This window comes from Chiloscyllium plagiosum, chromosome 29, assembly GCF_004010195.1.
Source record: "Chiloscyllium plagiosum isolate BGI_BamShark_2017 chromosome 29, ASM401019v2, whole genome shotgun sequence".
Classification (NCBI taxonomy): domain Eukaryota; kingdom Metazoa; phylum Chordata; class Chondrichthyes; order Orectolobiformes; family Hemiscylliidae; genus Chiloscyllium; species Chiloscyllium plagiosum.
This window is the reverse complement of record NC_057738.1, coordinates 37,601,776-37,615,233: the sequence shown is the minus strand read 5'-3', so window position 1 is coordinate 37,615,233 and position 13,458 is coordinate 37,601,776. Positions and strand designations below refer to the sequence as shown.

The 13,458-nt window shown below is 42.9% G+C and overlaps 1 protein-coding gene across 1 annotated transcript in view; it reads left to right on the top strand.

Annotated features, from left to right (window-relative positions):
• The window catches only part of LOC122564531 (CUB domain-containing protein 1-like), a 112,011-nt gene that overhangs the window by 84,090 nt on the left and 14,463 nt on the right, over positions 1-13,458 (top strand). The window contains exons 7-8 of the mRNA XM_043719577.1: positions 6,423-6,776; positions 10,935-11,028. Of these exons, the coding sequence (XP_043575512.1) occupies positions 6,423-6,776; positions 10,935-11,028 (448 nt within the window). The remainder of the gene's footprint in view (positions 1-6,422; positions 6,777-10,934; positions 11,029-13,458) is intronic.

Below are 13,458 nucleotides of genomic sequence, written 5' to 3'. Positions count from 1 at the left end.
TGAAACCCTCAACCATGCCTCTTTTACCTTGACACCCACCTATTTCAGCACACTCCTGAACTGACTCCCTTCTCCCACCCTCCGTAAAGGCTGTCCAAGCCTCTGGTGCCTGTATGCTTGCTTGCACCAAGTCCCGGTCATCCAGCTACCCCTGTGCCCACTGACCTATATATCCTCCTGGTCAAGCAACGCCTTCTTTTTGACTTCCCTCTGTGGACTTGCCCCCCTCTACCTCGATGACCTCCTCCAGCCCAGCAACTCTCCGTGATCTCTGCTCTCCTGCAAATCTGGCCTCTTGAGTGATCTCCGATTTTTAATGGCTGTACCCTTGGTGGATGTGTCTCAGGCCTTGGCCTCAAGCTCATGCAGTTTCCTCTCTATTCATCCTTGCCTCACTCTATCTTCCTTTCTTTCCCCTTTTAAGACGTACTTTAAAACTACTTCTGGTCATCTGCCCTTAAAACTCTCTGTGTGTCTCAGTAGGGTTCCTGTGATACTCCTTAGACTGTTCATTTATCTAGCACTGTTGCTGCATTCTAATAGTCTAAGTTGTTGCATTTTGAGCCGTTGGTCAATGTTTTGTTCAGTGCATTTTGAGTGAGGATGGCCTTCCTATTACAGTGGTTTTCCAAGATGAAGCTATGCTGTTGATGGAGGATAAAAACAGATTAAAAGCTCTCCCAGCTGTTACAGACAAACACAGCAATGTTATAGAACCATAGACATTTACAGCATAGGAGGCTATTCAGCCCATCATGTTGACACCAGTCAACAAAGATCTGACTGTGCTAATTGCTTCTTATACCTGGAGCAACACAAGTGAGCGTCTAAAAACTGCATAAATGTTAGAGTTTCTGACTGGACCACCACCTTTTACAGACTCCCACTTCCCTCTGGATGAAAACAAACTTCTCCACAACTTCCCTCTAAACCACTTACCACCTGGTTATTGACCCATCCATTAAATGGAAAAATCTTCAATACCTCTATTTAGTCTCCTCTCAACCCTCGCTGTTCCAAGGGAAAAAATCACAAGAGTCCTGGAGATCTACAGCACAGAAAAAGGCCCTTCCACCCATCAAGTCTGTTCTCGTCAAACACAGCCACATAACAATATGTGGATGTGCGGGTTAGGGTGGATTGGCCATACTAAATTTCACATTGTGTCCAGGGGTGTGCAGGCTAGGTAGAGTAGCCATGGGAAATGCAGGATTACAGGGATAGGGTAAGGAGTTGGGTCTGGATGTGATTTTCTTCGGAGGCCTGCTTCCGCTCTGTAGAGATTCTATGATACTGTAATTCCGGCACTTAGCCCATAACCTTTGTGTGCTTGGCGTCTCAAGTGCCAATCTAAATGTTATGAGGGTTTCTACCACCCTTAAGAGGCAGTGACTTCCAGAGTTCTACCATCCTCTGAGTTAAATATTTTTTCCTCACGTCTCCTCTAACCCTCCTTCCTTAAACATGTACCCCTGGTCATTGATCCCTCCTTCAAGGGGCAAAGTTTCTTCTTGTCTACCCTTTCAATGATCCTCATTATTATGCACATCTCAATCGTCCCCACTCCTCCTCAGTCTAGTCTGCTCCAAGGAAAACAACCCCAGTCCAATTACTCCCCAACTCAGGGCAACATCCTGGTGAGTCTCTTCTGTACCCTCTCCCATGCCATCACATTCCCCAACCACCCCACCCATCCCCCCCCCCCCCCCCCCAAAAAAACAAAATGTGGATTCTGGAACTGCTCGCTATACAATACTGTTGCAGTGACCAGACCAACTTTTTTACCATTCCACCATCACCTCCCTACTCCACACCTCTGTTCATAAAGGTAAGACGCCTTCTGAACCATTTCAATCAGCTGTCTTCCCTCTTTACAATCTGCCTACACATATCCACACAAGTAGCTTGCAACGTTGGTCATGATGATGTACTTTAACGTGAATGGAAACTGTAATTGGCCAGCTGTTAGCTGGTGACCCAAAATTTAACACTTCACACCCTCTTGAGGTACAGTGGTAATGTCCCTCCCTCTGAGCCAGGAGGTCCAAGCTCACATCTTATCTGTGTGTGTAATAATGTCCCTGAACAGGTTGATTAGAAAATGTTTGGAATACGCTGCTTTTCCGAACGCACTGGGCTCCACCTAGGGGCAGGCACTGATCAGTGTGCGTTGTTTGATCTGCACTGACCTGTGAATGCCATGAGATGGCGCCTGATCTATTAAAACTACTTCAGGTGAGGTGTAATTTTAACAATTGCTGTATTTACTGTTCCTGCATTTATGGTCTGTATCTTTTCATATGTTACACTACACTTATAAATGCAAACATTTAAGAATGCACAATTTAATAATTTTTAAAGATTATTTTCTGCAGAGAAAGTCCCTGAAGTATCTAATTATATAAGGCTTCCTTAAGTTTTGCAAATAATTTATTCTTCCTTCTATTTCAGCTAGGAACACACAATCCACACATGCACCATATTTTAACCTGACCATTTCTTTTTTCAAGCAAAGGATGTCCACAGCAACTTAGCTGTGGCTTTTACACTGATTCCTGTTGGAAGCAACACTTCACTTAAAGTTATTTCAGGGTAGTTTGCTAATGGTTAGCTTGGATGGCTGGTTTGTGATGCAAATTGATGCCAACAATGCTGGTTCATTTCCCACACCAACTGAGGTTATCATGAAGGAATCTCCTTCTCAACCTCTTCCCTCACCAGAGGTGTGGTGACCCTCAGATTAAACCACCACCAGTTGTGTCTCTCTCAAATGAGAGAGCAGCTCTCTGCCCTGGTAAGACTGTAAGGCATGGCAAACAAACTTATGATCCTACAATTCAAATGATTTTGCAATCCATGCTGTATATCTCTAACTGAACTATAAACATTTAACACATTGCACCCAACTATAGAGTGAGCAGTACAGTACCACTCTAGTGAAATAGCCTATGCAGGATGATTTACTGATGATCTACTACTGCTGATCTTAATACTGCACTTGTAGTAAGTTAATCCTGGTAATAGAGAAGAGGTGAGTTTTTCTCCCCCTCAGGCTGGTTTTTGAGATATCTCCACGTTTGGATGAGTTTGTCACCTTTTCTGATGGGCTATTTTCTTCCTAGTTCTCGAATTCCAATGGAGCTAAAACTTAACTGTTTAAAAACCTTTCTGAAGCCTCTGTAATTTGCATTAGATTATTACAATGATTAATGCTTCATATTAATGCTTCCTCCCCATTGAGTCATCGCATTGGTATTCGCATCTTACTTTTCCACTAAATACCTCAGTCAGATAAACCTACTCCCAATTTAACACCAAGGCATCCAGTCCCTCTGGATCAACATGCAAAGATCTTAAAGATTTCTTTTTCTTCACTGAATTATGAATCTTTGAGTTGTTTTGCCAATTAAATTGCAGTTAATGCTGAACTAACTTGGGTATGTTATGTAAAAATTGTTCTGTTAAACAGACCCAGTTGTGCTTTACATTATTCATGTTTCATCTTTATAATTAATAAAGATGAGTTATTGCTCTCTTTTTTTATATATTTTTCACGTACATTCTCCCCTTTTCCAGCACAAACATTGCAAAGTTAATAAGGGCAAGATTCATGAGTGATTCCTGTTACAGGATTACACAGCAATTCCACGCAACTAATTGTCAAATAGTTCAGCAGCTCGAGTATATTGTCAATCATGAATTATAGAATGTTACCACCCAGGAGGTGGCCAGTCAGCCTGTCGTACCCATCCTGGCTCATTGGAAGAGCAATCAAGACTAGTATTAAGACACAGAGGCAAAACCTTCTGTTAATTAAACCAAACACCCAGAAAAGCTCACCTCAGTCTGTTAAAATATGAGTGACAGAGACTCCCAAATTCCACTACTTCGAGAAAATAATATCAATTTATTATCTAATTCTAAAAGTGAACATTAAACAAAAACTGTTCACAAATCTAAGCCCCTCTTTCTCTTAACTGCTTCCTATCAGCCTCCAACACTATAGCAATATGCTGTTCCAATAAAACACTTATTAAAATGACATCAATTTAATTTCTAAACCACGCAGTCTCTATCTCCTTCTGTGTCTTCAGTCTTCCAGCTGCTGATCTGTCTGGATCATTCTCTTTCTTTTTACTGCAGGTATGTTTCACAAGAAAAGGTACGTCTGACAGAGTGTGTTTTTAAATTTCTTTGAGAGCAAGATGTTAAATGGGCAATTAGCACTCAAGGAGTTTCTCTCTCTTGACCAATTTTCAAAATGGCCACATTTTTATACTCGTCCAACATTGGATCATCTCATTGGTTTGATGTTGGCAAAACAATAAATTCAAACTTGATTGGCTTTTAGCATCCTAGGACATAATTTAAACTGATTGGTTAAATTTGAATTGTTGTCAAATCAGCAACCAAAACTCAACTATCCATTTCACAGGCAAAGGTTACATATTTTCAATTTTCCAGTACACTGTGGGACTGCCATCTAGTCATATACACAGGTGCTTGTAATCTCTTCGTTCAGAACAGCATTCACTCTCTGTTAAAGGTACAGCACACGCCTTCAATCTCATAACACTCGTCTCTCAATTGAAATCTCCTCATTGTCAAGTAGAAACTGTTCTGAAGAAGGGTCACTGGACTTGAAACGTTAACTCTGCTTTCCCTCCAGGATGCTGCCAGACCTTCTGAGTTTCACCAGCAATTTCAAAGCGTGTTTCTGATTTCCAGCAACTGCGGTTCTTTGCTTTAGTACAGTCATACAGAGACCCAGGCTAAGGCTCATCTCTGCTCTTTCAACAGAGTTGCACTATACTGCTCACTCAATAGTTGGGTATAGTGTTAAAAATTTTGTAATTTGCCTTGCAAAATCATTTGAATTGTAGAATCAGTGTGGAAACAGGCACTTCGGCCCAACAATCCAAAGAGTAACCCACCCAGTCCCATTTCCCTGCCCTATTACTCTACATTTACCCCTGATTAATGCACCTAACCTACACATCCCTGAACACTAAGGGCAATTTATCTCCAAAGAGCATTCTACACAAATCCACCCCATAATCCCTATCCCTGTAAACCTGCATTTCCTATGGCTAATCTACCTGGGCACTATGAGACAATTTAGCAAGGCCAATCCACCCTAAAGGCACTATGAGACAATTTAGCAAGGCACATCCTTGGACTGGGAGGAAACCGGAGCAACCCAATGCAGACGCAGAGAGAACGTGCAAACTTCACACAGACAGTCGCCCGAGGCTGGAATCGAACCTGGGTCCCTGGCACTTTGAGACAGCAGTGCTAAACACTGAGCCACCATGCCGCCTCAATGTAGGATCATTTTAAAGATTCTCCGTAGTCAGCTTTCCTCACCTTTTATTTGTTTGTGTGTTCCAGAACCCAAAGGTCCTGAGTGAAAATATTTATCCTCCTCTCCCCTCTGGTCCTTCTGAAAGAATGACTTTTTAGTCTTGACCCATTAGATAATGGCAGCTTATTGTTCACAGTTGGCCAGTGAATTGTGGTGGTAGTCTTTTACTTTCTGCCTACTTTCTCTTGCTCCTTGATTTCTATGATAGTTTGTAAGAAAGTTTTTATCATTTCTTAATGGAATGTGGGCATTTCTAATTGCCCCTTGAACGAAGTGGCTTGATGGGGCCATTTCAGAGGCATTGCTGTGGTCTGGAGTCACATGTAGGCCAGACTGGGTAAGGATGGCAGATTCTTTTCATAAAGGTCATTACTGAATCTGATAGGGCTTTATTGATAGCAGTTGTCATTGTCGCTATCACTGAAATTAGCTTAATATTCCAGCTTTATTCATTGAATGTAAATTCCCCCCGTTGGTCTAGTGGGGTTTGAATCCATGGTCTTGATGAGCATTAGCTTTGGTCTCTGAATGACAATAATAAGGCAAAGAATTGCAGATGCTGGGAATCAGAACTGTGAACTGAAATTGCTGGCCAAACCTGTAAGATCTGGGTCACAGAGTTAACGTTTCGAATCCAGCGATCCTCCTTCAGAACAGTTTCTCCAATGGTTTCTGTCTTTACTTCTGCATTTCCATGTTCTTTACTCAGAGAGTAGTAAGGGTGTGGAACGCCCTGCCTGCGACAGTAGTGGACTCGATAACATTCAGGGCAATTAAATGGTCACTGGATAAACATATGGATGATAATGTAATAGTGTAGGTTAGATGGGCTTCAGATTGGTTTCACAGGTTGGCGCAACATCAAAGGCCGAAGGGCCTGTACTGTGCTGTAATATTCTATGTTCTATTCCCAGCCCAGTGGCGTTGACCCAATGCCGTCACCTTACACTAAGGGTTGCGGGGTGGCCCTGGTGGTGGTTGTACATTACAAAACCAGGTGAGAGGGTTCCACCATCATCTTCCCATTGCACTTCACCTGTTTGTCTTTGTCTGGCAGAGGACTACATTATGAACATTATCCCAGAAGTCGACTCCCCGGTGCACCTCCTCAGTCCTAACTGGGGACCTGGAATGCCTAACAGGTTAACTGCGTCATGGAATATCTCCGTTCCTCCGGACCACGTGGCTGAGCTTACTTTTATGGAGCAGTTGATCCCCACGTGTGAACGTGGGCATGTGACCATTGTGATCATCGAGCAGATCAGTGACGGCGTCCACTTGAGCTACAGGGAATCAGACACAATCCCCGAGTCAGTCCCCGAACTGCACCACAGGTTCTGGCTAAATGTGTCCAACTGTGAGACTTCAAATGGCCAGCTGAGTCTGATGTTTCAGGTGCTGGTACGTGAAGGTAGGTAGCAGTCACACCGAGTCACATCAAATTAACTAAAAGGTGACCTGATTAAAGTAGCACTTCAGTTAAAACCGGCATATTTTATACAATTCATTCGCAGTCAAAGTATTGGCTTTTCTCGAAAGCCGCATCTTAACCCGTAAACAGACATTCTATTCAGAGGAAGCTCGATTACCCAAATGACACATGAAGAGAGTATTTTGTTCAGATAATTGAATGTTCAGGTAATCGAATGCTGGACAGCTCAGTTTAGCCAAGCATTGGGATCTTGGGATCTGAAATTCAGATAATCGAAAATGCCAGATAATCGAGGTTCCTCTGTACTATGTTTTCTCCAGAATATTTATGTGAATTAATGTTATCCTATATGAGGCTGAACATACATAAAAGCAACTGGAAGTGGAGACATTATGCTCTGAATTACAAGTAACTATTTTGCTGTAAAAATCCAGTGTTGAATATTTGTAACATGATGTATAAAATGTCAGACTTTTTGATTCCAAACTGTCCTAATGGTGTGGCTAAACTAAATTGTCAGAATGACACCACGTTCACGTTGTAAGATATAGGAGGAGGAGGAGGCCATTCGGCCCATCATGTCTGCCGTGCCATTCAATGAGATTAAGGCTGATCTGATAACCCTCAACTCCACTTTCCTGCCTTTCCCCATAACCTTCTGCTTGTTTACTTAGATGTTCAAAAGACATTTGGATAGATACACGAATATGAAATGTTTGGTAGAATATGGGCCAGGAGCAGGCAGATGGGTGTAATAGTGCTGCCCCTTTAATAAGCTTATGCAGTCCTAAGTTTTTTCAAGAGAGGTTGTAAAGGCAGAGGTGCTGATATGTCTGGGTACCCACTTTAAACAAAGGCAGGGGAGTGGCCAGTCCTCCCAGTTCAGGTTGTTTTTCTAGTTTGGTTTGTTTTAGCAGGCAGTCAGGAACAGCTGGTAGGAGAGAAGCTGTTGCTATGAAACAAAGTTCCATGCTTCAACTGGTGTTTCTTGCCTGACTCTCCTTTCTGCAATCTCTCCTGCCTGTAAGAATCTGAGTTTGAATTTATCATTTGCCAAGGGGTGCGTTTAAGGGCTGTTGTAGGGATTGGAACAGCTCCTTTCGAAAGTTGTGATATTGATTCGATTGGGTTTTCAAATAGTTAAGTTATTAGCAATTTTTCAGAAGATTTGTAGCTCAGGTTGATGATAAGTATGTAAATTAGCTTGCTGAGCTGGAAGGTTGGTTTTCAGACGTTTCGTCACTAAACTAGGTAACATCATCAGTGAGAGTCTCTGGTGAAGCGCTGGTGGTATGTCCCACTTCCTTATTTATAGGTCTTAGTTTCTTAAGGTCGGTGATGTCATTTGTGGGTTTTTTTCAAAGGAAGGGAGATTGATTTAGATCCTATGTGTTTATTGGTGGAGTTCTGGTTATTCTAAATTCTGTTTTCTTTTGTCTGTGCTTCAACTGTCGTGTGTATCTAAATTCTGTTTTGCTTAAAGCTGAGTGATTTGACCAGCTGCATCACTCCTGGAATATCCACTTCACATCTGCCTTTAAAACACGAAAATGTTCGGGTCTAGGCTACCTTAAAATGTTTTGAAGAGGTCTGACCTGATCCATAACATGGGCCTAGTTTAGTTGGGGTTTATGTTTGCCATGGAATGGTTGGACCACAGGGTCTGTTTCTGTGCTGTATGACTAGATGACTCAGTTGAGGAGGAACTCCTTCACCCGGAAGGTTATGAATCTGTGGAATTCCTTGCCCAGTGAAGCAGTTGAGGCTTCCTTGTTGAATGTTTCTAAGGCAAAGATGGGTTTTTGAGCAGTAAGGGAATTAAAGGTTATGGTGAATGGGCAGGTAGATGGAGCTGAGTCCACAAAAAGATCAACCATGATCTAATTGAATGGGGGAGCCAGATGTCAAGATTAGAGTGGTGCTGGAAAAGCACAGCAGGTCAGGCAGCATCCGAGGAGCAGGAAAATCGACGTTTCGGGCAGGAGCCCTTCATCAGGAATCCACAGGGCCAGATGGCCTACACCTGCTCCTAGTTGTTACGTTCAGTCTTGAATATACTTAACAGCTCAGCTTTGTATGAGCCAGCTAGACTGTTGATTGGCTGTCACCATCTTCCTGTTAGGTTGCAACCTGCTTTGTCTAGTGTGACAGAGGAAAACCACTCGCTCAATAGTCTTAACATGGGTCGGTTTCTTTACCATGACAGCAATCAGGTATAAAATACATTAGACATTGCTACTCCGACTAGGAGGAAAACCTCTCTTCTTCCAGATGCTGAGCTGCTTAATCTACCCAAATTCTTACAATGTGACATTGGACGGAGCCTAATACAGTTTTCAGCATGAGCCAGGACTGCACACACAACACGCAGCTAACGAGAGTGATGTTGCAGTTATAGAATACAACCTTTTGTGTGCAGGTCTGTCAGATAAAAAGGTACAAAGGCGGACAATCGGAGTTATTTTCAGCTGCAGAATTAACGTTTTCAATTAATGCAACAAAAATGAAAGCAAGGGAGCACAAAAATGATGATAAAGACAATGGCGATGTTGGTGAAATCTCATCATTTTATCAAGTTTTACAGCCAGTAAAGAAATTTTTGTAACCGAAAGCAAAAAATGCTGGAGTTCCTGGTCGGTCAGGCAGCATCCATGGAGAGAAAGCGCTGATGAAGAGTCATCTAGACTCAAAATGTTAGCTTGCTTTCTCTCCATGGACGCTGCCTGACCCACTGTCTTCTCCAGTATTTTTTGTTTTTGGTTCAAATTCCAGCATCTGCAGTAATTTGCTCCTAAGGACTTTTGCAAGTGTAGTCGGTGTTCTGATGTTGATCAGGAATCGTACAACTCTTAATGTACTGCTAAGTGCACTCAGAATAGCACTGGAAAGCAGAGACATGTCCATTACCCTGCCCAGGAATTAGATCTTACAGCTATTGCCTTTTCAGGGTAGGTTTTAGACCCATGAATTTGTTGTTTTGTTGATTTTATTTTTCCCAAAATATTACAAAAGATTCAGAATAGGGGCTTTGTTCTGCACTTCCGTTATACTGCATGTTGTTTTTGTAATGCATGAGATCCCAGGGCTTCAGTATACAAATGTAATTGCCAAACGTGATCCCAAAATAGATCAAAATTCAATGCAATATAAAACAATTCAACTTGATCAGCTTAGTTTTAGAGTACTTGGTTTTTTTGGGTTGTCAGCTTTTTCATAAACTGTACTTACAAGTTGGAATGTTTGAAAGGAAGTGTGGATTAGCCTGGGGACAACAGGTTTGCTACCTGTTCCAGGTGGGACGGATTCAGGACTGACCAACCTTGTTGGAGCTGGCGATGTGATGGGTCAGGGCAGTCTTCAGAATAAAGAAAACCCTTTCTGAAATATTCAACAATTTCGGCGGTAGCGATCAAACCCAGTAATGAGCCTTCTCCCACTCTGATCAGTATCCCATAGCTATCACAATGGCTCGGTGGTTAGCACTGCTGTCTCACAGTGCAAGGGACCTGGGTTTGATCCCATTGCTTGGGTGACTGTCTGTGTGGAGTTTGCACATTCTCCTCATGTCTGCTCTAGTTTCCTCCCACAGTCCAAAGATGTGCAGGTTAGGTGGAATGGCCATGGGAAATTGTCCCATAGTGTCCAGGTGGATTAGCCATGGTATGTGGGGTAGGTTTGTATAGAATGTTCTTCAGGAGGTTGATATGGACTCTATGGGCCAAATGGCCTGCTTTCATGCTGTAGGGATTCTAAGTTTGGTCTTCCTCATGGGACCAATTGACCCAATGTCGTACTGCTGTTGACATTGATACTTTTCCAGTGAGATGTTTATTACAACCATGTCTGTTGTTCTGTAACCTTTAGCCTTCAATCTGGAAGCTTCCTTTTGCAGCTGTGAGGTCTTCATACCTGATGCTGTCCAACACGGAAGGGATGTGAACTTAAGGGGTTGAGATAAAGGTCAACTATGATATCATCAAATGGTTTGAGAGCCTGAATCCTGCCAAAGTATACTCCCATTCAGTTCTGACACTTGCTGGGGTATGCCCCAATGTTAGACCCAGGACATCAATGTCGAGTAGACAATGCACTCTTCTCATACGCAAGTTACTGAGCAATGTTCTCTTTCTGAAACAGATTCGATGGATATTATAACGATTGCTGCTGCTGTCGCTGGAGGTGTGGTCCTTCTCATTGTCATCGCTGTGATTATCTGCTGTGTTAGACAACGGTACGTCCATTCACTCCTCTTCCTCTGCCTTCCCACTTCTCCTTCGAGACTCCTCTCTTTAACAGTGTTCCGCCCAACCGGCTTTAGACGATGGGTGCTGTGTTTGTTGGCAGTCACTTACTTGAATGCTGCTCGGTGATGGACCGACAACAGAATATCTGAAGGGGAGTCGTATTGGACTCTCAATTTCAACCCTGGTTCTGTCTCCACCAATGCTGCCAGACCTACTGAGTTTCTCCAACAATTTCTGTTTTGTCTTGGCAAGAAAACTGAGCTGCTCAAGTCCAGTTTGTACATATTGAACGATCACTAATAAATTCAATAGGGATTTCTGAAGACAGTTCTTTAGCCACTTCCTCTGGAACCCGTTCCATATATTAATAAGGTTAGATCGCATGGGATCTAGGGACAGCTGGCCAATTGGATACAAAAGTGGCTTGATGATAGGAAAGCAACAATAGTGGTAGAGAGTTGTTATTCAAACTGAGGCCTGTGACCAACAGTTTGCCCCAAGGATCATTGCTTGTTCTGTTGTTCATCACTTATATAAATGATTTGGATGAGATTATAGGAGGATGACACTGAGATTGGTAGTATAGTGGACAGCGAAGAAGTTATCTAAGAGTACAATGGGCTCTTGATCCCACTGGGACATGGGCTGAGGAATGACTGGTGAAGTTTTAGATAAATGTCAGGTATTACTTTATGGTAAGACAAACCAGGGCAGAACTTACATAGTTAATGGTAGTGCTCTGGGAAGTGTTGTCAAACAGAGAGTCCTACGGATATAAATACATAGTTCCTTGAAAGTGGCGTCATCAGGTAGACAGTGAAGAATGTGTTTGGCACACTTGCCTTCATTGGTCAGAGCACTGAGTACAGGAGTTGCGATGTCATATTACAGCTGTACAAGATATTGGTACGGCCACAGTTTGGAGTACTATGTACAATTCTGGTCGCCCTGTTATAGCAAGGATGTTGTCAAACTGGAAAGAGTGCAATAAAGATTTACAAGGATGTTACTGAGACTGAAAGGTTTGAGTTTTGAGAAGAGGCTAGGATTTTTTTCCCCTCAAGAGTAGAAGGCTGAGGGGTAACCTTTATTGAGTTTTATAAAATCCTTAGAGGCATAAATAAGGTCTTTTTCCCCGAGTGGGGGAGTCCAGAACTAGAGGGCATAGGTTTCAGGTGGGAGAGGAAAGATTTAAAAGGGACCTGAGGAGCACCTTTTCCACACAGAGAGTGGTGTTTTTATGGAATGGGCTGCCAGACTGAATTTATTATCTCGCTTTCGAAAGCCTCCTACTTGCCAGATGTCCCTTTACCTCTGAACAACCTCCCCCCACCCCCATAAACCTTTGAAAGTTAGAACATAGAACATTACAGCGCAGTACAGGCCCTTCAGCCCTCGATGTTGCGCCGCCCTGTCATACCAATCTGAAGCCCATCCCACCTACACTATTCCATGTACGTCCATATGCCTGTTCAATGACGACTTAGATGCACTTAAAGTTGGCGAATCTACTACCGTTGCAGGCAAAGCATTCCATACCCTTAGTACTCTCTGAGTAAAGAAACTACCTCTGACATCTGTCTTATACCTATCTCCCCTCACTTTAAAGTTGCGTCCCCTCGTATTTGCCATCCCCATACTTGGAAAAAGGCTCTCCCTGTCCACCCTATCCAACCCTCTGATTATCTCGTATGTCTCTATTAAGTCACCTCTCAACCTTCTTCTCTCTAACAAGAACAGCCTCAAGGCCCTCAGCCTTTCCTCGTAAGACATTCCTTCCATACCAGGCAACATCCTAGTAAATCTCCTCTGCAACATTTCCAAAGCTTCCACATCCTTCTTATAATGCGGTGACCAGAACTGTACACAATACTCCAAGTGTGGCCGTACCAGAGCTTTGTACAGCTGTAGCATAACCTCCTAGTTCCGGAACTCAATCCCTCTATTAATAAAGGCCAAAACACTGCACGCCTTCTTAACCCTGTCAATCTGGGTGGCAACTTTCAGGGATCTGTGTACATGGACATCAAGATCTCTCTGCTCATCTGCACTCCCAAGAATCTTACCATTAGCCCAGTACTTTGCATTCCACAACTCCACCGACCTTAGTGTCGTCCGCAAATTTACTAACCCACCCTTCTAAGCCTTCATCCAGGTCATTTATAAAAATGATGAACAGCAGTGGACCCAACACAGACCCTTGCGGTACGCCGCTAGTAACTGGACACCAAGATGAACATGTTCCATCAACATACAACCCTCTGTTTTTTTTTCAGCAAGCCAATTACTGATCCAAACTGCTATGTCTCCCACAATCCCATTCCTCTGCATTTTGTATAATAGCCTACTGTGGGGAACCTTATTGAATGCCTCATGAATTGTTTCTGCCGTTTCCCTAATGCCAAAAATTTGCTTTG